This window comes from Cynocephalus volans, chromosome 4, assembly GCF_027409185.1.
Source record: "Cynocephalus volans isolate mCynVol1 chromosome 4, mCynVol1.pri, whole genome shotgun sequence".
In the NCBI taxonomy this organism is placed as follows: domain Eukaryota; kingdom Metazoa; phylum Chordata; class Mammalia; order Dermoptera; family Cynocephalidae; genus Cynocephalus; species Cynocephalus volans.
In genome coordinates, this window is record NC_084463.1 from 112,377,417 (window position 1) to 112,402,404 (window position 24,988).

The window sequence follows — 24,988 nt, forward strand, 5'->3', positions numbered from 1 at the left end:
GGGCTTTCCAAGGAAAAGGCATGGTATGAAAGAGCCTGATTCGGTATTTGGAAGTAAGCAGGAGTTGTGTGCTGAGGGTACAAAGAGTGGAACATTCGGTTGAGAGAAGACAGAGGAGGAGGAGGGGGGTTTGGAACCAGACTGTCCAGAGCTTTGCACAGCTTGCTGCTATGTAAGATTCATTAAAGGAAACTTCAGTGGAGATCAGCAAAGATTCTCCAGATGTGAATTCTCCAGGTGTTTCTCTGTAGAGGAAGGTTCTCGTGTATGGGGCTCGTTTTCAGGCAGTTCTACATTGTGTGTCTCATGCGCCAGTGGAGGTGATTATTGATGAGGCAGAGGGAATGGGGTGGGACAGGCCACACCACCAGTTTATATTTAAGACATCTCAGATTCCTCTTGCCAAATAAGCTGAGAGCAAACACCCTTGTGAGTTCATGTGCAGACTGTCTCTCCAGGGACTGTTTTGCGTTCCAGACAGGGCCACACAATTCTGCAGGAGCTGGGGGTGTGGTTGAGAAAGCTACTTAAAAATAAAGACCAGTGAAAATACGTGGCTGTTTTTAAGGATGACATTTGCAAGGAAGAAGATTATTTGCCATAAGGATGAGCCAGAGCTTTTTAAAATACCACATCTTTGGAGTGGAAAGAGTGACGGTGAAGGGAGAGCCATCCAGGAGCTCTGTCTCCTGGTCCTGCTTGTCCCCCTTTTCCATGAATACCTTCCTGAGGTCTGCCCCAGGAAACGTGTTTTGGAAACTGAGCTCTGAGCCTGAAGTGACCTCTGTAGAGAGGAGTGGACCAGTAAACTGGAGAGTGCTTTGGAGTCAAAGGCTTCTTGGTCTCATATCAACAGTCTGTACTTGTAGCCCCTGGGTTTTGTATCTTCATGAGGAAAGAGAAAATCCTTTCTGAGATAATTGCTGCTTATTTTAGCAAATGTATTTGTCAGAGCACGAGCCCAGATACCAAAGAAAGAGTCCAGCATCTTCATTCAACCAACACAAATTTCTTGGGAGTGTGGGAGACCATCTCCCCACCACCCTGGAAAATTCACTGGCTTGGTCACACCATCTGTGGTTCTGTCCCCTGGGGCTTCTGGATGTTGGAGATTGGGGCCCGGGAGTCAAGGCCCTTGCTGAGTCCTAGAGCACTGGTCCCCACATCTCTAAGCTCACAGGAACATGGGCTGGGTGTTCCCTGGAGAGTCGGTATCCTTCTCCTGATGCCTAGGCCACCCTCCCACACAGGTCTACGCAGCTCTCAGCTGCTGGACTCAAAACCATTACCAAGTAGGTAGGTGTTGTAGGACTTTCAAACCAGTGTGTGCCCAGTCCTGCCAGGTGAAATGTAACCTGTCAAGCCAACAAGTCTCCTCAAAAGTCAGTTCAGCAGTTGGGCGTATTTTAGGGACTGGTTCTATCCTGTCTTATCAGAAAGACCTTTCTGTATTTACTGTCTGGAACCTTAATTGGCTTTATAGATCTTTGGGGAAAATAGTTTCCCGGAGACTTCAGTTCCTCTGCACAGTAAGGGAGTGGGCGGAAACCATTTTTATCTCTCACCTCTGCTCAGACATCTTCAGTGCCTACTGATAGCAGCATATTTTCCATAAGCAGAGAGCTCCACTTGGGCTGCATCCTGGTGAAATGAAGAAATACTTTCTCAGAGCCATCTCGCCCTGTCAGTTGCTGGTCTGCTCACTCTCCTGAGGTTGTATCTGAGAACTGTTAAGCCGTGTTCATTTAGCACACTGCCTGGCACTGATCATACTGGTAGTAATCAGTATCTGTTGAATGGGTATATGAATGAATGAATAATCAGCAAGTAAATCCTTCCATTTCCAGCAAAGGCAAAAAGGAAGTGAAGGTCTCAGACTGAGTTGCCTGGATGCTATCCAAGATCCAACGTACACTGCAGAAAAAAATACCTTTGGTCCTTGTTGCAAAGGGTATCTGATAAAGATATCTCCTAGGCTGGGGCCAAAAGGGAGGGCCAGATGATCTTTGATCCACACCACCTTAAGACTATCAGTCTTGTTTTCAGGGCTTCAGACAAACTAGCAAACATCAATAGCAGCAACAAACCACGGGGATTGCTGGCCATTCTGCTGGTACTTCTGCTTGCCCAGCACCCCCTAACCCCCTTGGCTGAAAGTCCCATGCCTAGACATGTCTCCCAAGCACCTCCTGATGGGTGTCCTTGCTGTGTCACTGCTGCTTCTCTGAAGAATAGGGGATTTTACATGGAAATCATAGATCCAGGCTTCCCAAGTATGTTGACATGTTGGTAGGCTTTGAACAGCCCATTAGTCTTTTGTGACTCAGGCAGGGCTCACCTGTCCGTGCAGGTGTACACACCTGCTCATAAAGGCTGAGTGCAGTTTACAGGTCCTTATGCAGGGACTGGGGTGAGGGGGTGTGGCCCGCTAAACTGCTGGCTGGGTGGATGGTTTAACAGAAGGAATGGACAAGCATCTCCACCTCGGCCCAGGCATGTTCATGCAGAGGCTAGCTGACTTCTGGGATCCAGGAAGGTGTTATTTACATTGTTAACAACATTAATGGCAATATAAACAACAAAGGCTATGTAATTGCATATCAGGAAATTAATCTTGAAATTACAGGTCTCTAACTCGAATTTAAAAAATTAGAAATCTTTTAAGTGAACTCTAGAGGAGGTACAGTGGAAGTAGTTCCATCCCTCCTGAGATCAGTTGCTACTGGTAAACATTCATTCATTCAACAGATATGTTCTAACTACCCACTGGGAGCAGTCACCACACTGGCACTGGAATTACAAAGATGAAAACCAGTAGACAACGTATTAATAGGTGAATTAGTCAAAAAAAGGACACAGTACAAAAAGTTGAATTGAGTCAAATATTAATTGTGTACCAACTAAGTACCTGGAACTGAGGTGAATACTCTGGGAAATAGAAAAGAAACAAGACATTGGGCTTTTCCTCAAGAAGTTTATATGTTAGTGTTCCAGACAAGATTAATGTTCAAAAATCATGATGGGTTCAGGTAAATGAAGTGCCAGTGGCATGGCCTGTGCCCATGTGACCCTGTTTTATACCTGTTTGTCTACCCCTATCCCCTGTGGTAGTGCCACAGAAGATGGGGAGACACATCTTATTTGCCTGGTATCCATAGTGCCCAGCAAGACCCTGGGCTCAATGTGGGTTCTTGGTAAATAAAATTGAATGTGGTTAGTGGTTCCCAAACTTGGCTCCTCAACAGAATTTCCTGGGGAGTTAAAAACATTTTTCCCCTTGGACCTCAGGCTGCAGAGATTCTGTTCAGGAGTGGGCCCAGGAAGGTGAACGTTTGAACACTTTCTGGTGGAGCTGCTGTCGAGCCAGGTTTGGTGACCTCTGACCTAGACTCCAGAGTTAAAAGAATGGAAAAGAAAGGAGATTAAGGGATGGAGAAGCTTTTGTACCTGGACCCTCCAGCTTATCCCTTAACATCAAGCTCTGGTGTCCCTTCTCCATGAGCTTCTCTCCAGGGACTTTGTCCCTCCGTCTCCCAGGTCTAGGTCCATACGTCTTAGTACCCACCCCTTCTGCTGCAGCCCTTAACAATAATTGCTCATTTGAATTTGAATCCCTGAATAGACTGTGAAGCTCCCATGGGGCACAGCTCATAGTATGTCTTCAGTCAGTGCTGCAGGGCTGACTTTGCTTCAGAGGATGGGTAAGATTCGAGTGGGAGGTGTGGGTGGAGAGGTAAGGCAGAGACCTGACATGAGCAGAGAAGAGGCCAGCCAGTCTGAGACAGCCACAGGGAGAGCCCAAACACCTTCAGGAATTGAGCATAATAAGGAAGAGGGGTAAAGGGAGCCCTGAGAGCTTTATGAACAGTCACAGTTCAAGCCACCACATATCCTGAATTTTGTGTGACGCTCTTGATCTAATTTTGTCAACAAGTGGTTGTTATTGAGCATCTGCCATTGCCAGAGGCACAGGTGCCAGGCCCCAGGACCTGCAGTGCCTGCAAGTAGATCAGTGCAATAGAGTGTGTGAACCATCACATGCACCTGCACCACATAGAGTGTGGGAAAAGGGGCGAAGGGAGGGCAGGGTGAGGCTTCAAAGAACAATGCAGCTGAGAGTACTACCTAGTCAGGCATCACTGTGTTTCATCCTCTAGTAACCCAATGGGTCAGGACTATTATTATCCCCATTTTATGGATGAGGAAACTGAGGTTCAAAGAGGTTAGATAAATTGCAGAGGTTCACACACCTAGTAAGTGGGGGGTCAGGGTTTACAGCCAGTCTTCCTGACTCCAGAGTCTACACTGGGACCCATGACACCTGCTGCCTTTGATGTTTCAGCTCTGAAGACGAAGTGCACAGAGTCTGAATGGGCATCCAAACAGAGGGACTGTCATGAGCAAAGGCATAGGGGCGGGGGTGTGAAGGGGTTCAGCTTATCAGGGAACTGCTGATTGTAGAGGATGAGGGGCTGGGAGGCTGAAGCAGAGCTGGGTCATGCAGGTGTCTTTGCTTTGCTATACTAAGAAGTTTGGACTTCTCCCTGAAGATTGTCAGGGAGCTGCTGATGGATTTTAAAGAGAAACAGAACCTGACCATGTCTGTGTTTTTCATAGAAAGTTCTCTCTGGCAGCAGTTTGAGGACTAAGCTGGTGGACTGAAGGGAGGTGAATCTTAGAGGCAGGGAAGGCATTGATTTTGAAAGGTCCAGGTAAGAGTTAATGGAGACCTGAACCTCTGAGGAAGGGACTCAGTGGATGAGACTATCGAAGAAGCGAGACTTGGTGACTGGCCAGCTCTGCAAGATGAGGGATAAGGGGCAGAGGAAGTCAACTCCAAGGACGGGGCTGAGAGTCTGGGTGCAGATAGTGCTGTTCACTGAGGCTGAGGCTGTGGGAGGAGGAACAGGTGGGGGTGGAAGGTAGACAGAGCACGTGTGAGGTCTCTGAGAGAGTGAGGGGACATGTTTAACTGGCAGCTGACTCGTGGCCTGGAATGCCGCAGGGAGACCCCCGTCGGAGACAGCTCAGAGGATCATCAGGACATAGCTACTGGTTGAACTGTGGCAGTGCTGAGCTCCCTGAGAGCAAGAGGAGAGTGAAGATCAGGACCTTCTCCTCCAGGGGCAGGTAGAAAGAGAGGCATCTGCAAAAGACTGAAAATGGACAGAGACCGTGAGCAAGGTCAGGCCTGGTGTGCGTGACTGGACTTAGCAACAGAGTTGTTGGTGATATGGGGCATGATGCGGGGGTGGTGTGTGTGCAGACAGCAGATTGTGGATGATTGATGGGTGAGTGGGAGGTGAGGAAGTGGACATTGCAAAGTTTGACGTTCTTTGGAGAACCTTGACTAGGAAGGGAAGAAGGGAGAGCACTAGTTTGTTTTCTCCCATGAAGGCATAAATATACATCTAACTGTGGTTGAATTCGTGCACCTTGTTGGGAATGACTTCATATTGATAAATTCACAAATTGGAAAATACCAGAAAGCTTTTGCTAAGCAGCGATCCTTTTGGAGGGAGTTGGAAAATGCGGTCAAGTGGCACAATTCTTCAAAACGGGGGGACCTTTGGAGGACAGACTCCAGCAGACACAGCTGGATCGTGAGCTGCTGGGCAGGGATGGCTCCACAGTCGTCCTGAGCTCCCGGGTGTGGTACTGTGCACACGGCAAGCAGGCATTGCTGGTGTTAGCCAGAAAGCCTTTCCAAGTTCACTTGGCCAGGACTTCTATACCTCTTCCCCAGTATCCCTCTCTATCCTTCAGCCTAATTGCTAGGATTCAGGTCCCTGATGCTTAATTTCAGCGAGTCAGGAGAGAGAGTGCTACCCCGAGGCTAAGATTCGCCTGGGGAGTGACTTTAAGGGGGTGCTGGACAGAGCCTCAGTGGGAAATGTGCCTTCAGCCATCCCACCTCAGCAGAAGGTTGGTTACAGGGAAAAAGAGCTGCTATCACCCTCTGTGGGAAAATGCCCCAATTTCTGCCTCGCTTCAGTTGGGCCACCTGGAGTTCAAGGTGGTGGGAGTTATCCCCACATGGTGTGCCGGGAACGACGCTTACTGAGCACATCTGTGAGCGGCACCTTCATTTAATTTTCACAGGAACTCTGTGTTGTTTATGACTTGCTCAAGGAAGTACTTTGTGACTCACAAGTCCGTGTTCTTTCCACCACATCACGTCGGCTTCCAGGGACTCAGGAGCTGAGCACTGGGGGGTGTTATAGAAACCAAGGAACTAGCTTATCTGTCCTATTCTCCTGTGTCATACCATTTTCAAATGGAGAAAGGGTGTATTTTTTCAAGATAGGGGGTGTGAATATGGGGGTGCCTAAGTAGAGGGGTAGGCAGGCTTATTTCTGGGGGTCAAGCCACTTTTTCAGGATATTGAAGTCCCAATGGAAGGTGAGATATAAAATGACAGCTGGTTGTTGGAAGTTGGCCTACAACAGCGGTGGTAGTAAGAGGAATGTTAATTCCCGTGTGAGCCACCTTCCTAGCGGGAGGGAGTGCCTTCTGACACAGGCCAAATTTGACATACTCACCACTGATGCCGACTGTATTAGTGAAGCTGATGCATCCTGCCTAACAGATAAACCCTCGATTCTCAGTGACTTCACCTACTACAGGTTTATTTCTCGAATGTAGGTTCAAGTCACAGAGGGCTTTCTTCCAAGTGGGCGTGCAGGGGACCTGGCTCCTTCCTTCTCGTGGCTCTGCCATCTTCAGCACGTGGGTTCCGAGGCCGCAGTGCTCTGACAGAAGTGGAAAGAGCATGGAGGATCTCCATGGCAGGTCCTCGTGGGCCAGTCCTGGAAGTGGCATATGTCACTCCTGGTCACACTCTATGACCCAGAACCTGGTCACCTGGGCTCTCCCAGCTGCAAGGAAGGTCCCAGGAGGAAGGAGCAAGCAGCCCGGGGTCAGCTAGCCTTTCTCTTGCCATACCCACCAAGGCTCGAAAGTCACCTCTCAACTGAGCTTTTATTGGTGAAGTAGCTACTGTGCTCATTGGATATTGCAGTGAGATCTCATTGTCACAGATCTAGCATTTTGGCCTTTGGTAAAAGAAGGGTAGGAGAAATCATGAATCAAAGGTCTAGACCAGAGACCATGTCCCTGCTTTGATGTGCAAGGCAGTGCTTCTGTACCCTTGGCTCTATCACTTTGGGTGGGAGCAGTTAAGGATGTGCCTCTGAACTCTAGCTATGGGCCTTCCAGTCACAGCTATACCACTTCTACCGTGTGACCTTGGGCAAATTGCTAACTTCTGTAATTCTTTGAAAAATGGGGATAATAATAGTATCTGACACTGTTTTGGTGTGTTACAATGATTAACTACTTTAATACATATAAAGCTTTTAACACATTGCCCAAGACTTCATAGCTGCTCATTAAATGTCAGCAATTCTTATGTTCCCAAAGTTTGAACATTCATTTATTCCTTTAGCACATACTGTATAGAGAGGGCCTTGTGCTGGGAACTGGAGGTAGGGAAGTAAAAAATTAACTTCAACATGGAATAACTTACTGTAATCAAGGTAAGAACAGGGTGCTGTGGGATATTGTGGGATGAGCCCAACCCATTTTGGGAAAGGGAGGTGAGGAGTATCTAGAGGAGAGGATCCTTGAAGGAGAACTAGGAATTAAGAAGGTGAAGATTTGCTCACATCCATGTGCCCTGCTTAGGAACAGTAAGTATAGTATATGAAATATCATACGTTGTTGGTTTAAATGGGGGAAGCTTTTTGGATTCTCCTAATGAATCAAAAGGAGGAATATGAATTGGCTATGAATAGCCAATGTCCTTGAAGCTGATTTTAGTCAGTAAAAAAGTAGGCCAAGCCCTGATTTGAGGGGCAGAAGCCTTGTTTAATTACACAGCCGTTATTTGCAGTCATTTGAGCCTGATGGCATGTCCAGTGGATCTGGGCTAATCTGCTCCCTGCTTTCAAGGAACCACAGGCTGCTGGCAGCACTGTGCATGAACACAGGGTCGGAGTGTCCTCCCTGGGTGGGACAATGTGTGGTAGGTCCTGGGAGCTAAGACCAGGGAGCTGGGACCGACCCAGCCTTCTCTGGGGTGGTGAATGAGATTTCACAGGTGCTGAGCTGGGGTGGGGTGTGTCAGTGGTGAGAGCCTGGGGAAGGCAGAATAAGAGAGAAAATTTGGGAACTTGGCAGGGCTGAGCTCCCATAGGCTTTCTGGGGTCATACGAGATTTGGAAGGAAGAATGAGAGGTGTCTAGATGACTTTAAAAACAAGAAAAAAGAGCAGTTAAAAATTATTTTGTTGAGACAAATAAAAAAGAGCAAGTTTCTTTCACTAGCCTAATGATTTATTTTGCTTATTACATTTTAAGTCAAAATTATTTTAGGAAATTAACTTGTTAATTAGGCCACAAATTCTGTATTCTGGCCTTGGGCAGCTCCCACTGTTAGGTGGTGGTGGTTTTGTTTTGCATGCATTTTTATTATTGTTTTTGCGATAAAATATATACATAGCATAAAATTTACCATTTTAACCATTTTTAAGGGTATAGTTCAGTGGTATAAAGTACATTCACGTTGTTGTACAACCCTCACCACCGTTCATCCACAGAACTTTATCACCCCAAAATGAAACTCTGCAACCATTAAACAATAACCCCCCATTACCCACTGCCCCATCCCCCTGGTTACCACCATTCTACTTTCTGTCTCTCTAAATTTGCTTATTGTGGGTACCTCTCACTGTTACTTTTGACATAGACGGACCTCCCGGAAATCAGAATTTAGAGTTCACAGTTTTTCTGGGCACCCAAAGTGTGATCAAGATGATTCAGAGCATATGCAGAATAGGCTGCTAAGTTTTTGTTGGTAAGATGGGTTCTGTTTATGTGGCAAGATGCAGGTTATATTGTCAAATGGTCTGTTTTGTCAACCATGCATACGGGTTTCCTTCTTGGGAAGTTCAACAGGGGCTCCTGCAGGCACAGCTGAGACTCGGGTCAAAGGCATTGTCTTTCCCATTCCACCCAGAGTGTGAAAGAGCATGGCTCTTCAGAAGGGGGCCTGCCACGTTGGACTTGTGGGTCCTGTGGCCGGAGAGTAGAGCTGCTGGGAGGAACACAGTCTTGGGAGACTTGTCCCTGACCTGTTAAAATTTAAGCCACTTCATTAAGTTAGCACGTCAGGGCTTCATGCAGATGGCCAGCACTGCTAGTGTTGTGGAGCCATACAGAGCCCTAGAGTCTGAGTCCCACCGAGCACTTGTTAAGAAGCCCATCTCCTGTTGTTGAGACTGACAGCTGGGGAGAGGAGACCCCTGCACTCAGACTATGGAGAGACGAGGGAGTTACAAAAGTTGTGCACGCTCTTGATGGAAAATTTGGGAAACACAGAAAAGTATAAAGCTAAAAATAAAAATCACCTGAAATACCATCACACACATACCCACTGTTCACATCTGGCTTCTTTCTCTTATAGATATTATTTCATGGAGTTGAAATTAAGTCGAGCTCCTAGTTTGCATCCTGCTCTTTTCACTCTGCATTATGTCATAAGCATTTCCCCATGGACTAAATGTCTTTATAAATATTATTTTTAAAGGACTACCTCACACTTTGTTCGGCATCATAACTTACAGTTGACTGCTGTAAACTTTCCAAGCCCAGAAGATCTTCAGAGACCATAGAACTAACTGATTTAATTTGCACAACGGCTTCAGAAAAGGAAGGCTGTGTTGTTTCCATATGCATGGCTCATTTCCACTGGTGGCTAAGAGTGTGGATTTTCAAGCCAGACAGAACTGGGCTCATTTCACAGCACCCCAGTCACTACCTGTATGACATTGAGGCAGTGACTCGCCCCCATCAATCTCTGTCTTATCTTCTTTCAGACAAGGATGGTTAAAGGAGACAATGGTTGTTATGGAGCTGGCACGGGGTCTGGCACACTGTGAGTGCCTGCCGGCTGCCAGTGTTCTGGAGGGGCAGGCCGGGGCTCGAACCTTCATAGCCTGCTCACGCCCAGGCCAGAGTTCTTCCCCCGTGAAAGGCTTAGCTTCTCCTAGAAGAGAGGCTCCGCAATACATGCGGAGATGTGGAATGCTGGCCAGAAGTCCTATGGAAAATTTAAAAACATATGTATGAGGTACCTCAACAAGTTCGTGGAAAAATGGAATTAAAAGATAATGTGAATCTTTTCGTGAACTTTTTGAAGACCCGTTGTATACGTATATATATATATATATATGTGATGTGTATATATATATATACACACACACCACACATATAAACATACGTATATACACAGAGTATATATACATGTACACACACATACACACACATACATATACCCACACATACACATAAAATAGCAACTACATATGGCAAACTAATAGTTGCATTACAGAAAAGGGAGATGGGCAAATTCTAGAATTACTTTTTTTTTCTTAAAGTCCCCTGCTTATAGAAGCAAAAAAAGGAAGAGAAAAAAGACCATAGCACCCCACAGACTTGTTGTGAGGATTCCTTATGTTAACGCAGGTGAAAGTGGTGGTAGTGGGCCCGTGATGACATTGGCTTCCTTCCCTCCTTCCTGGCACTGCGGCTGGTCAGCATACAGGTGTCTCCTGACACCAGGTTAGGAGACCCTGGAGGGTGGGGATTGACTCACTGGCTTGTCCCTGGGCCTGTTTCTGTGAGAGGCTCCATGGCAGTGAATGGAGGTGAGGAGGTGGGAACGTGAAAGCCACTACAGGCCAGACCAGTGGAGTCCCCTCACCACTGAGAAAGAGTGGGGAGAGGGCTGCGGCCAGAAGGGCAAGAGCCTAATGAACTCGGGCTCTCAGTGGAGGATCTGGTAGAAGCCAGGTCATAGTGACCTGGAGTCTTTTCTCCAAGCTCTCGCTCTGGGGCAGTGTGGCAACAGAGGGAGTGGCTAGGCTTTTGCTACAGCCTGGTCACTTGTTTGAGTTTTCAGTGAGTCTCCTGAATGCTTTTTCCTTAGACGGCATTTGTAAGAGGACTCCGCATGTGGGGGTTCAGCCTATTTGGAAAGGGGCTTCAACTTCCTGTGGGTAATGTCGAAGCTAAAACCAGGAACAGTAAAGAAACCTTTGAAGAGACAGAATTTCTCTCAGTGGCAAATGTCTAAGAAGAATTTATCTCACTGAGGCTCTCTTCCAGACAGAGGAGGCAAGGGTGGAGCAGGTGGCCCCAGGAGGCAGTGCACCCTTCATTTGTGGCCAAGGGAAACTTGGGACACCTGGCTGGAAGGAGATGACAAGGAGGACAAGGTGGCCCTTGTAGTCCCTTCTCAACCTGGAGTTGCTCCTTTTGGTTGGCTGCCTAGTGCCCTGGCCTTCCTGGGCCAGGTGGGAAGATGGGGTCTGCAGGCACCACCTGTGAACCAGGTGTTCCTGCCCTTCGTGGGTTCTGCAGGGATGGAGCGTATAGGAGTCATCTCCTCCTGCCGAGCCCTTGACTGGCTCCTGCCTCATCCAGGTGTTGGATTCGGGTAGCCATGACTGAGGGTCTTCTGTGTGTGAGGCTTACAACTGAAACTTTTAGTCTTCTGGCCACCCTGCAAGTGCAGGGTGAACGGTCTATTCTGTTGCCAAGGAAACTGGGCCTTGCCCCGTGGTTCCTTGGTGAGGGAGGCCTGGGAGATGGTAAGTTTTAAATGGGGCAGCTTGGCAGTGCAAGGAGGAGGATTTTGTTTTTAGATTACATTTACCTTGAAACAGATCTTGTCTGTGAGCCTTGAGGTGGGGTTGAGGGTTGAGTTTTCCTCTTGGACCAAACTGCTGTTTTGTGGGAAAGTTCTGACCGGTGTCCTTCCCCAGCTCTCCTTAAGTTTTTATAGAACTTTGTCATTTGTGACAAGTCTGGTCACACTGTTTGACATGACGTTTGGCAGGTGATGAAGCTGAGGGAAGACAGAAGGCATGGGAGTCTTAAATGTGAGTGCACAGGCAAAACTGGGACCAGGAGGCTCCTTCTCTCATTTGGAGAGGTGCTCAGGGACTCTGCATAGACTCTGAACTTTCTCTCCCAGATGCTGTGGGCTGAGCCCATTACCAATGCTGTTCCCTGCAATCCAATCCGAAGCCCTGAATTAAATTTGCAGCAGCCAGAAGCAGGGAGAGGGAATTGCTTTGTGACTCATGAAGTCACATAGGCAGGGGAGCAGAAGAACCACAAATAAGGGACTCTAGTTGACAAAAACCAAATTGCTTCAAGGCTATTCTTGGAAACTAAAGTATCACATCTTGTTTTTTTCCCAGAAAATGCAGAAGCCTTTCATATTTCTGGCTAGTTGGTTTTATTTTTATTTCATATCAAACTCCAAAAAGGCAACAGCTGGGTGGTAGTTAACAAGGAAGACTTTAACAAGAGCCAGTCACCCAGAATTTTCTGACTTAAAACATGTTTGACCTTTTTCTTTTGGGGCAGGTGAAGGGTATCCATCAAGGTATTACTTTTTGAGCTTCAAGCCTTTTCTTCCAGAGACTCACTAAGTCCTTCTAAGTGCTAGGTCGGCCATTTCCAATTCATTGCCAAAACTACCCTGCATGGGGTTCTCCACTTTATATGGAGGGAACTTAAAACTCAGAAGTTAGGTGGTTGTCCAAGGCCACACAGCTAGAAAGTGATTTTGAATCCAGATCTTCTAAATTGAAAGTCCCTGTCTTCTAGTTTTAAAGTATATGTATAAAAGTAAAGTATATTCAATTCTGTTTTTCCACGAACTTTTTGAAGTACCTGCGAAACTCCTTGACTTGGAAAACTAGTCTCAGTAGTCATGAATGGTGCTCCTTCTCTTCCTTTTGATCTGATGACGTTTGGGCCATCTGAAGAATAGTGGTGAGTACTGGTTATCATGTAGCCTCCAGGTGCTAAATATATTATGTACCAATCTCATTTATTCCTACAACCTAATGTAGTGAGTAGCAGTATCCCCATTTTACAGATGAGAAAACTGAGGCAGAGAGAGAACTTGCCTCGGATCACACAGCTAGCAAGTGCTTGAGACAAGATTCACTCTTAGGTTTGCTTAACTCGAAATATTCTGATGTTCTCCCATGAGAAAAGCTACCCACCATGTGTGTTAGAGTCATTTTTAAGGTCCTTGACTTAAGTTGGGAAGCTGGTTGTAAAAGTTGAGGCTAGACTGTTTAGATCCAGGGAGGCAGGTCTGAGCCTGGTACAAGCTGCTGGAGAATGTGTCCAAGCTGCGTTTATCTGCTCCTGTAGACCCATCTTCCTCCACCTCCCCTTATCTCCCTCTAGATAAGGACTAGTTCCTGGAGCTCCCACACCCACCCCAGCCTCAGCACTGCCTTTGGCTCCACTGGGGCCCTAAGATTACGTTATTCATTTTTCTTTTGGGGGAGGAGGGCAGGCAATTGGGGTTGAGAGGAGACAGGTTCTTCCAGTTTGTAAATTGTTGTCTGGGAGTCAGGCTGGCTTGATACCTCTAAAACAGTTCATGATTTTAGACAAGGAGTTGGCAACTAAACTGGTGTATTGTCCCAGATACACATCTGCCCCATGCAGCGGACACAGCATGTGTTACCACATCTAATGGGCACTTCCCAGGGCCAGGCTCTGCCCTTCACAGCAGCTGGCGAGGTTGACATTGTCATCTGTCTCTTACAAGCAGAGGAACTGAGGCTGAAGTAGCTTGTGCAAGGCAGGGAAGGGCTAAGCCAAACTTTGGATTCAGGCTCCAGTATCTCCAGCAACTTGTAATTCTCTCTGCAGCCCCTGCCCGTCCTCAGAAAGGCTTGCAGGAGAGCAGCAGAATCCAGGTAGCCTTGTCTCTGTGGATCAGCTACCGCATCTCTTGCCCAGTGCTGGCCAGAAGTGGTTCCAAAGGTAGATCAACTGAGACTGTTAGTGCGTGCTGAAAAGCGCACGACTTTGCCTTGTGTTTATATTCTCTGGGTGGCGAGTGTTGCTCATGGGGAAAGTTGAGACACAGTAGGAGGCAGTGTTTATGTGAGTGATGCCGAAGTGCATGCCGCGGACATTAAAGGAGCCGAGAGAGCATCCGTGAAGGCGTCTGTCTCATCCGTACCAGGCAGAGCGCAGGGCCAGCTTCCCCAGTGTGTGGAACTTGCAGAGGGCTGTGGCCCTGGGTAGCCAAGTGGGGCCCCATGGAGGACAGAGGCCTGGCTGCGGTGTGGACGTGGGTTCAGCCTGGAGCTAGGACTGCACACTAGTCTCCAGCCCAGCACGGTGAGGTTAGAGAAGATGAACTCCAAGAGTAAGAGATTAGAGAAGGAGATAAATAGCATTCTCTGCTTTTAGTGTTCTAAAGCCATCCAACAATCCAAATGTGCACACTGGAAGCTCCTGGGGAAAGAGGGAGGGGAAGGCAGGGTCCTACGGGAGTTGCTGGTGTCCCCTCGCCCTTCAGTGTCTGCTGTCCAGGGAGCTCACCTGCCCCCAGCAGGCTGCTCCTCCAGGAGGTGCCCCCATGGGCCTCTGTGCTCCTTGGCATGTGCTTTTCTTCCTTCACTCTCCTAGCATCTCTCCTCAGTGCTGCTCCTTGCCCCCACCTCCCATCCACCTTCTGCCACCTCATCTTCCCAAGGACTTGTCCCCTGGCTGTTCTGTCTCCTGCTCCTCATGGCCTACTGAAGAAGCCAGGCCCTCTCCTGGGCCTGTCGTGGACACACTCCACAATCTGCCCTGGACATCCCCATCATACCCCCTCACGAATCCTGAACTCCTGACACCTTGAACTTGCCGTCATTCTGCAACCGTACCAGCTCTTTCCAGATTCACGCCTCTGTGTGGCGGTTCCTTTGCCTGGAATGTCCATGCCCAGCCTCATGGTGAAATCCACCTTGTGCCCAAGATTGGAACTTTGTTGGCGTTTTCCTCTTGTGGCCCCCGCCCCGGACTCCTCGAGGATGACTACTGCTCTGGGCTCCCACGTGCCATGTTCATATCCCACAGCGCTTGCCTGTTGTCCTGTTACCAACTCTTCATTGGCCTGACTTCCTCACCAGGCCAGGCCTGACCCTGTGTCAGCCATCTCGGCATCCCCGCCACCTAGTGTGATGCTGACTCTTGCTAAGGCACCAGTAATTGTTGCTGAAAGAGTAAGAGATTAAGGAACAGGTAAACATTAGTATTATAAAACCATTCCTTAATCCAGCCATGCCGAGGATGAACATGTCTGTGGGGAGCTGCCAGAGGCCTTGTGCTCTGTGCGTTTGCTGGCCCCCTCTTGCCAGCCCTCTGCCGGGGACTCAGTCTGCTGTGCCCTCTTGTTTACAGACTCTCCCAAGCCCTCCTGACAGTTGGGTCAGCCCGAGCTCTGCCACACTTGTCTTCTTGCATTAGCTTTGGAGTCTGGAAAAATAGCTAGTGCTTTGGAAAACCATCTCTACTTTATTTTTGTTCCTTTGAAATTAAATGACTTTCCAAAGAAATGCCTGAGGTTAGAGTGGTGCAGAGAGAAAGGACCATGGCCAAAACCCAGGCAAGCTATTTTTGTGATGTGAATGAACACCCATCGCATTTTCCCTTCCACCAGCTGAAGCACTTGTTCCAAATAGCTCCCAGCCTGGATTTACAAAGCACAGACTCCTTTTGTACACTGGGAGGAGGAGGCCCACGTGCCTCTCTGTTTCTCTGTGTGTGTCCGGCTGAGGTTGACAGTATGCTTCCAGCAGATACCAGAAGCAGAAAGAGATTTCGAGAAATTGTCACTTGTCATCTGTATAGGGAAAAGACCCGCCCTCTGGTAACTAATAAAGAAAGACTTTAAAGTTTATCCAAGAATAGGTGGGATGGTCATGAAACCCGGAGAGGAACGTTCTTTGGATATTTTTTTTCTTTGTCTGTACACTAATGTAATGTGGCTAGGTTATATTCACATTAGTCAGCCAATTTGCAGCACCAAAAATGGTAGGTTTTCAGTGATGCTAAATCTAGTATACTCTTCTGTTTTTTTCCTTTTACTAGTCAGTATTTCCAGAATCATCTGGCTTGTAACAAGATTGACCAGGCACTGTTGACATCAGCCAGGGCATAGCCTTGTGCAATCTGTGGTTCTTTTCAGCCAGCAGGAGGAGTGGGGTGTTGAGGAGAAAGAGATTGCCAGCAAGGCAGCTTTGCCAGGTTAGGAGGTACGATTACACATTTTCTGTAGATGGTTTGTGGTTAGTATTAAACATTAAATATTATGGTTAATATTTTAATGTCTTAAAGGAATTTTATTCTTACTTTTCAGCAGCCATTCCACACCCTCCCTCATTGCCCACGGAGCTCACCTCTGCCTTCACCTGCCTTTGCAGGTGTGACGTGTCTCCAGGTACTTCATGGTATTCTCCTCTGTCCAGTCAACACCACTGCTCCACGTGGCTCCTGAACCATGGGGGAGAATGAGGATGAGAAGCAGAGCCAGGCGGGGCAGGTGTTTGAGAACTTTGTCCAGGCTTCCACGTGCAAAGGTACCCTGCAGGCCTTCAATATCCTCACGCGACATCTGGACCTAGACCCTCTGGATCACAGAAACTTTTATTCCAAGCTCAAGTCCAAGGTGACCACCTGGAAGGCCAAAGCCCTGTGGTACAAACTGGACAAGCGCGGCTCCCACAAAGAGTACAAGCGAGGGAAGGCGTGTACGAACACCAAGGTAAGGGGAAACCCTGGAGAGACGTTTCTTACCTTTGCAGGGCCTGTGGTTGACATGTGAGAGGTTAGAAAGCTGTTGCCATTTTGCCATTCTAAGTCTTTTAATAGATGTGGGTGTGAGTGTTGTATTGTTTTTGCTCAGCTGAAGGATGCCTTTGTCTGCACATGTCAGATTGTCCTGGCTGGGAGCTGTGCTCTTGCCAAGGAAGTGAAACCAACGGCAAGGTTGAGGGAATGATGTGAACACTCGACATTATCCTCCTGCTCCTACCACAGCTACTTCTAGTAGCCGTCGTGATCTTATTGAACATCTGCAGTAGTCCTTTGGGCCATTTTAGAGATGTGGAAATTGAGAAGTTGGTTGTCTTGCCCAAGGTCACACAACTAGAGGGCAACCTAGGTCTGTCTGATTCCAGGGTTTAATCCCTAAATTCCACAATTGGAGAGTTGTGTTCCCCTGGGAGCAAACATTTTAGAAAGTTTCCCTGTTTTAACCAATTGGCTAAGAAGTAGGTCTTTAGTCCTTACTGCCTTTTCTTTCCTCTCTCTTTCTTTTCCTCCCGACACCCCTGTATTCTCTGTCTCCTCACCCCTTCCCCAGGGTGCATGTCTCTACTCAGGATCACCCTTGTAGTTAACCCTGCACAAACTGATGGCAGCCACTGTTATTTGGCTGTAGACAGCATCAGTGAGCACAGGGCTGATCAGCGCATCACATCTTGATACTTCTGACATGTCCCCTGCCACATGGGCAGCTAGAAGTCAAGACTTCTTGCCTGGCCCTTGGGGGCTGTGAGCCCTGGGCACTGATCCAGGCTGTGTGTTTAGGTTAAAGTCAAATGTGCTGTATTTAGACCTTGCAGGAGGCAGCTCAGCTAGAACCTTTGGAATTCCAGTTGGTGCCAATCCCAGGACAAGAGGATTGAACTCTCCATGGCAATCAGGACTGTTGTGCTTTTGTTTTGGTGATGAGAAGCTGTTGAGTCCACCGTGGGATACTGCTGCTTTCCATTGCCCTGGGGAAGACAGCTGCCAAGCTCTTCCAAGCCTGGGTGCGCCGACTGTACGGGGCATAGGAAGAGTATTCTATCAGGCTGAAACCACTGCTTCAGCCCAGAGCATGCGAGCCATCCAGGCAGTGCCTGCCCATAACCAGCCCAGCTCCAGCTTCAGGCAGAGAAATGGGGGTGGTGGGGGCGAAAGGGGTGGGACCAGCATCCTGGGCACCTCCCTTCCCAGTTGCAATTTCATGGTTCATAGTTAACTGGGTTGCTCTTCAGAGTTACAGGAGGGAGAAACTTCTAGCCCTCAGAGCACCACCCTTCTCAGTAATTGTATTTGGTGGCTTTCTTTTGAAAAATATCTCATAAAAGTCAGGTGGCCTGGCTCCACTGGCTGCTGTTTTATTAGAAAATATCATTGCCCCACACACCTAACACTTTGTGGCTGTTGAGGGAACCTCTTGATGATCTAAAGAGAGATCTTTAGAGCGAGTCAGCTAGCAGAGGGATGGAATGGAGAGCTGACCACCATGAAGATGTCCTTTCAAATTCACTAGCTGGTTGCCTAGCCTGTCTGGCTATCCCCTATTTTACAAGCTTTGATGGCGTGAAATAGAACAGTCCTTTTATCTTGTGGTTGGTAGGTCACCATTGGCACCTGAGATACAAAGGGAGAGAAAAAGTCTTTAGTTTGTGATGCTGAGTAAGAATGGTTTTGCCCAGGAATTTTTATGCCTTTCTAATGAGGAGGAACAAAGACATTTTAAATGTGTGATAGCCCATCTTGTAAAAACTACCTGGATGCGGAGGAGTGAAAGGCATATTTGAAAATGCACTCTAAGTATGGGCTGTGACTATGTTAGGTCACTTGAGCTGCACATTTCAAAAACCCAGCTCAAGCTAACCAGATAAAATAGGGAGATCATCAACTCATGTAAACGGGAAGGTCTAGATACTCAAAGTCTTTCCCTTCCTTTCCTCTTCCGTCTGTATCTTGGATGTTTTGTTCTGTGTCGGCCGCATTCTTCCCTCCTGCAAACAGATTTCTCTCCGTGTTGGTAGCCTCTCATTCTTATCTTTAGAGCTTTATGACCCGAAAGGCTAGAATCTTTCTCTTCTGGCTCAATATTGAAAAAGGTTCAGGGGAGGATTTTGATTGACTCACCTCTAGACCAGTTATCATGGCCAAAGCCAGGGAACTGGCTACTGGGATCAAAGCCAGGGAACTGGCTACTGGGATGGGCAGCCCTTTCAAGCATCACGTGATTGACAGGAAGGAGAATCAGGTCTCCAGGGAACTGGAGGTGCAAGACAGATAAACAGCAGGTGTCCTCTACAATGACTTTATTTGCATTCTTGTTATGGTATAGGCTCTCTCTCTCCATCTTGGACTCATGTGCAAATGGTTAATGCCCAGCTCTAAGGCTAGTGCTTGTACTTGTTGTGAGTCAAGCAAAAAACAGAAGAGGGGTCCTCTCTCTCTTCTGACAAAACAGACACTGTCTTGCTCACATAGCACATTTACCCATTGGTGTAATAGTTTACACTAAGCATCAGCCAAACAAGAAATGCTGGGTATTAGCAGGCATGTGGCTGATCATTAAGGCTAAAGCATATGGCACAGGTGTGGTCAGGTACCAGGCACAAAGCCAAGCTCCCGGTTAGCCACAGATAGAGTGAGAATAAATGAAATGCAGTCAGAACCCCTGCCTTTGCAGTGATGTGGATGCATCACTGTACCATCTGGAATGGATCTGGGCTTCAGTATTTCACAAGCATCTATCAGCTCCTACCACATGCTGAGCACTGTGCCACGTCATTCATGTTGTTGGTGAGTGGGTGGTGCTGATGCTGGTAGGGAGAGATTGGGGACCAGGATCTGCTCAAAGAAGGGCTCTGGTGGATGTGCCAGGGACCAAGGAGAATGACCTGGAAGGTCTCTAGAACAATGGCACAGTGTCAGTTACATATTCTAACTTAGGATCATTGTTTAGTATTGATTATTATTTATGAGGGTTTTGTCAGTCACTTAATAATTCTTTCCCTGGGTGTGACCCTGTTTCAATAAGAATGGGGTGAACCAAGGATCAAGCCAAATTAACTCTTTCAGGACTTATATAGGCTCTGCATCAGGGTAGCACCTGCCTCAAATGTCACATCCAATTGAGTAGTGTTGCTGAGTCAAACAACCCAGAGAACCTGCAGTGCATAATTTGGAATGGGCATTGCCGTGTCACAAAAGCATGAACTCTGGTCATTTTTTATATAAACCTTTAATGCTGGAAGGAATTTAAGAGAATGTTATGTACAATCTCTGCATTTGACAAATGAGAAACAGGGGGCCCAGGAAGATGAAGTTATTCAGCTGAAGCTAGTGAGTGGCATTGCTGGGATTTGGACTCTTTTTCTTGGTTTGCTCTTAGATTTTTTTGTTCATTCATTCATTAGCAGTTGTTTCCAGTGCCCTACACCTTACTAGGCATTTGATGGGGAGGATGGTTGGAAAAATAAATAAGTGGTTCTCATTGGAGCTTTCTGTAAAGGAGACAGAATCATAATTATTTCCATATTTATTCATTTATTCAGTCATTAATGAGGTGAATAATTATTGAGCAGCTGCTGTGTGCCAGGCACTTGCCTAGGTAGCTATCAGCCACTTAACTCTGTAGCCTTGGTATTACTTAATATCGCTGATCCTCAGTAGCATTCTCTATAAAATGAAAATGATAATAGTATCTACTTCATGAAGTTACTGTGAGGATTAAATCAGATGATCTTTGTTAAATTCTAAATTATATGAATGCTGTCTAGTACGTAATAAGTGATCAGTAAACATTTAGCCCTGATAATCAGTAATATCCGAAGCCGCAAGAGAGGTGTATACAGTGGTCTGCAGGGGGATAGAAAAACAAGTAATTCACCACCACTAGGGTAGTCTGGGGCTGCTTCCTGGAAGAGGAGGTAAGATGTAAGGCTTGATGGATGAGCAAGCGTTTGTATTTGTAGAGCTGGGGGAACAGCTAGAGGGGAACACAGACAGAGGGATATATTCTAGGGTGAGTGTGCTGATCATGTAATGGGAGAGGAGTGTGTGGGGAGAGGGTGAGAGCCAGAGAGAGCAGAATGGGTGAATAGAAAGAGGAGACCAGGGAGAAGGGCCTCCTGGGGCCAGGCTGTAAGGAGACGGTCCTACAGTCATACAGAGGACCTGGAGAACCATTGACACTGGACTGATTCCTGATCCAAGCCAGGTTCTGCCTTCCACCCTCCATGGGATTACTCAGTAGTCACAGGTGACCATTACAGACCAGGAGGCATTTGTACATCACTGCCATAAAAACACACTTGCAGGAAGTGACTCATGGACTCTTGTCCCCAGCTATTACATAGCACCAGCCTATGTAATAAAAGATCTTGTGTTATCTTGTTAGAAGGATATGGCTGTATTCTGTGAGCATCTAGTAGGGTCACCCCGCACCATCTGCTCCTGAACATGACCCTTGCCCCCATCTCTGCCTCTGTTGTCCCTCCCCAGTGTGTAGCCTAAGCCCCAGTTTATGCTCTCGGCCCAGCTTGTCAGTGGTTCCTGAGCTTCCCAGGCAAAGCGCAGTGGGGAGGCAGAGAGGTTGGGTTGGGAGGGTGTCAGAGTGGAAGGGTTGACGCTGGGAGTGGAAGGCTGCTATCTCTTGGCCTGGATAAGCCTATCTGACATTCCGGACCTCTGAAATCACTCACCGCAGCTGCACTGGCACATCAAGGACCACTTTGCCTAATATGGACCGTTGCATTCATAACTGATAAAGCAAAGGGTGGTCTCTAGGGTGTGAAATTCTGTCCTAGTCGAACAAAAAGCCTAAGTGAACTCTGGATTTGTCCATGTACCTGACAATGGACTGCCGGCACCACTACATCAAACAAATTTCAAGCCTGGATACCAATCGGATTGTGTTAATGACTGCATTTATCATCACAGCTCCATTTGTAGTATGTGGGGTTTGCATGCGTGGGTGTGTTGGACATTATTCGTGGGCTTGAGTAAATCTAATTCCCAATTCCCAACAATATTATACTGAGAAGAAAAAGCTGTTTTTTTGGCGACTTTCATAGGAAGTGATAAATTCAGGTCCACTGTGATTTACTTAATAAATATATTTATAAATAAAGACTTTTGCCTTTTTTTAAAATACTAATTTTCTTTAAAAAAGAAGTGCATGCTCATGGTAAAAAAAAAAAGTAGGATAAGACAATATAGTGTGAAAAGAAGTCTCTTTTTCCCCCATTCCCCTCTCTAGTGGCAATTCCTATATAGTTTCCTGTGCAGTCTTCCTGAAAGTCTCTACATATGTGCATGCATGGTATGTATGCATGTGTGCTCTCCCTTATTTTTTTAATGGGAAAAATCTATATATATTTGTTCTGAACTTTTTCACACAAAAACACATCTCAGAGATTTTTTTCATATTGGTATGTATGGCTCTAACCCTTTTATTCATGGCTGTTTATGGTTTCTCATTTCATGGCTATATCACAATTAACTGCTGAGATTGTTTCCTATCTATTGCCATTTTAAACAGCGCTGCAGCACATTTTCTTAATCATACTTCTTTGTGTACACGTGAAAGCATATCTATAGGGTAGATTGTGAGATTTTGAGTCAAAGGGTATTTGCATTGCATTTTAAAATGATAGGCATTGTCAAATTCTCCTCCCTGGAGCAGACTGATAGTGCAGGGAGTGCCAGGGAAAGTCCTTCTTTAAAAGGGAGATAACACTGCGGGTGATGCCTGCTTGGATTTCTCTGGCCTTGCTGCATGGGTGTTGATGGACACCCTCTGAGTCCTGGAGCCTGGGCCAGTTGGCCTTGAGAAGGGCCACTGAGCGAAGAGCAGTCCAGCAGCGATATGGTAGGGATTTCTGCCCACCCCCATAATGATGATAATTTTATTACTATTATTACCACCTAACATTTGCATAGTGTTTTACAGTTCACAAAATAGTTTGATATAGATGGTTTCATTAAGAAGTTTGTTTTAGGGCCGAGCCCGTGGCGCACTCGGGAGAGTGCGGCGCTGGGAGCGCGGCAACACTCCCGCCGTGGGTTCGGATCCTATATAGGAATGGCCGGTGCACTCACTGGCTGAGTGCCGGTCACGAAAAAGACAAAAAAAAAAAAAAAAAAGAAGTTTGTTTTATCAGTGAAGATGAATAATCTTTAAAAGAACAACACATAAAGTGTATCAAGTTGAATACACATATTCAGAATTTCATCAGATAATGGTAGCTTTTAGGGCCCTGGCCCATGGAGAATCCGTGCTGTTTTGTGTTGAACAGGGGCCTGGCCTGGCTAACTTGTTCTTTTTGTGGTTCAGCTCAAGCAAGCCTCGCCTCCTCCTGGGAGCTCTCCCTGACCACCTCCTCCCCACTGCCCCTTCTCCTATTTCATTCCCAGTCTGGGTTGGTGCTCCAGTGGGTTCTAGACTCTCTGGTCCTACTGCTATCTTCTGATGAGTGTCCCACATTGAATGGCTTTGTTTGTCTCTTTCCCCCTGACCTGAGGACAGGGACCGTGTCTGGCTCATCCGTGATTCTTGAGCACCCAGCGCAGGGCTTGGCACAGGGAAGATGTTCACGAATAGATTAGTCAACTCTATTGCTCAAGGGGCTTCTTTCTGGAGCAGTACTGGGTGAGCCCTGGTATTTCCAAGCCTTGATAGTGGGTTTGCAGAAGCCAGTACCGTCCTGTCCCTTCATTTCCTTATTTAAGCTTCTGTCCAAATTTGCATGCGAGCATTGCTCCCTGAGCACCCCTCCGCTGTGGGGCGGGGATGATGACCACAGCCTTGTCTGGCCCTGAATAACATCTGGCTGGCTATGGAGCTTTCAAGGGGGACGGGAAATCGGCCAATAGGCCTGTGAGACTGAAAGGCTGCGCTTCCTTTTTCTTGGAGAAAAAAGAAAAACCTCTTGCAGTTCCTGGCCCACCCAGGGTTGCATAGGGCCCTAGGGAATTTCTGGCTGGGATTATCCAAATAAATGTGTACCACTGGGCAGAGCAAAAGGAAACCATGAACTAGTTTAACACTCTGCTTCCCAGACTGGAAGGTACACCCTGGCTTCCCTCTTTCCTGCTCATTGGAGACTCTTGCTCTATTTTGCTTCCCCACCACCCCCAATAAAAAATATCTCGGAGATCAGTATATTCCATGGCCAGAGAATTCTCCCACTTGGTTTGTTTATATCTGTCTACCTCCTACTCTGCTGGATGGAGAACCAGGCCTCTTGTCACAGAGCAGGTCTTGGGCTGTCACTGGGCCAGACTCTGAGGTTGTTTTCCTCCACTGGATTAGTGGGTTGCATTCAGCTGCAAGTAACTGAAAACCTGACTACAGACACTAAAACAAATAGAGGCTGATTTTTTACAAGAGAAATCAGGTGGTGGCTGGGGTTCAGTAGCTGTATTCTCTGGTTAGCTAGGCCAGTACTGTCCAATAGAAATATAATGTGAACCACATGTGTAATTTTAACATTTCTAGCAGCTACATTTAAAAAGTACAAAGATTTGGTGAAACTAATTTTAATAATATATTTTATTTAACCTAACATATCCACAATTTTATTTCAACATGTAGTAAATATAAAAAATAATTATGGGGATATTTTATAGTTTTTATGTTAAGTTTCTGGAGTCCTGCGTGTGTTTTACAGCTCATTTCAATTTGGACTAGCCACATTTCAAGTGCTCAATAGCCACAGGTACCTAGTGGCTATTGAATTAGACAATGTGGCTTTTCCTCATACTTGTTACCTTGTGGTCACAAGGTGGCTGCTGTAGCTCCAGCCATCACATTTGATTTTGAGACAGGAAAAAGGTAGAAAGGGCCGCTCTAGCACATTCGTCTCCTTAACACATAGACAAAAGTGTTCCCAGAACCTCCATTAAAATATAAGCTCCATGGGGGCTGGAGTTTTTGTCTTTATGTTCTTTGCTGATTCCCTGGCACCTAGTATAATGCCTGACACATAATAGGTGTTTGTTGCAGGTTGAGTTCTTCAAAAGCATATGCTCAGAAGGTGTTTGGAGTGGAAAATGTTCATTAGCAATCAACACCTGTGAAAGGAATCGGTACGAAGCAGGATTGGGCTGAGAAAGAAGTCAGACTGGTGTACAAGAGAACCAAATATCTGCTGGGTCAAGCAGTTGGGTCTTTTCCTACTTGGCCTTTCAGCAAATGAGTTTGCAAGAGACAAGGGTGAGAGACTACAAGGTTCTTGGTAGATATAGGATGATCAGTTATAAGCTACCAGCTCTCTATATAACATGTATTAACGTATATAGCAATAAAAAATATT

General features: G+C 46.8%; 1 protein-coding gene across 4 annotated transcripts in view; it reads left to right on the plus strand.

Moving 5' to 3' along the window:
* The window catches only part of MICAL2 (microtubule associated monooxygenase, calponin and LIM domain containing 2), a 204,567-nt gene that overhangs the window by 29,547 nt on the left and 150,032 nt on the right, over nt 1–24,988 (plus strand). For all 4 annotated transcript variants that reach the window (XM_063092700.1, XM_063092702.1, XM_063092701.1 and 1 more), the window contains exon 3: nt 16,298–16,638. In XM_063092700.1, coding sequence (XP_062948770.1) covers nt 16,375–16,638 — 264 coding nt within the window. In that variant the 5' untranslated portion in view covers nt 16,298–16,374. The remainder of the gene's footprint in view (nt 1–16,297; nt 16,639–24,988) is intronic.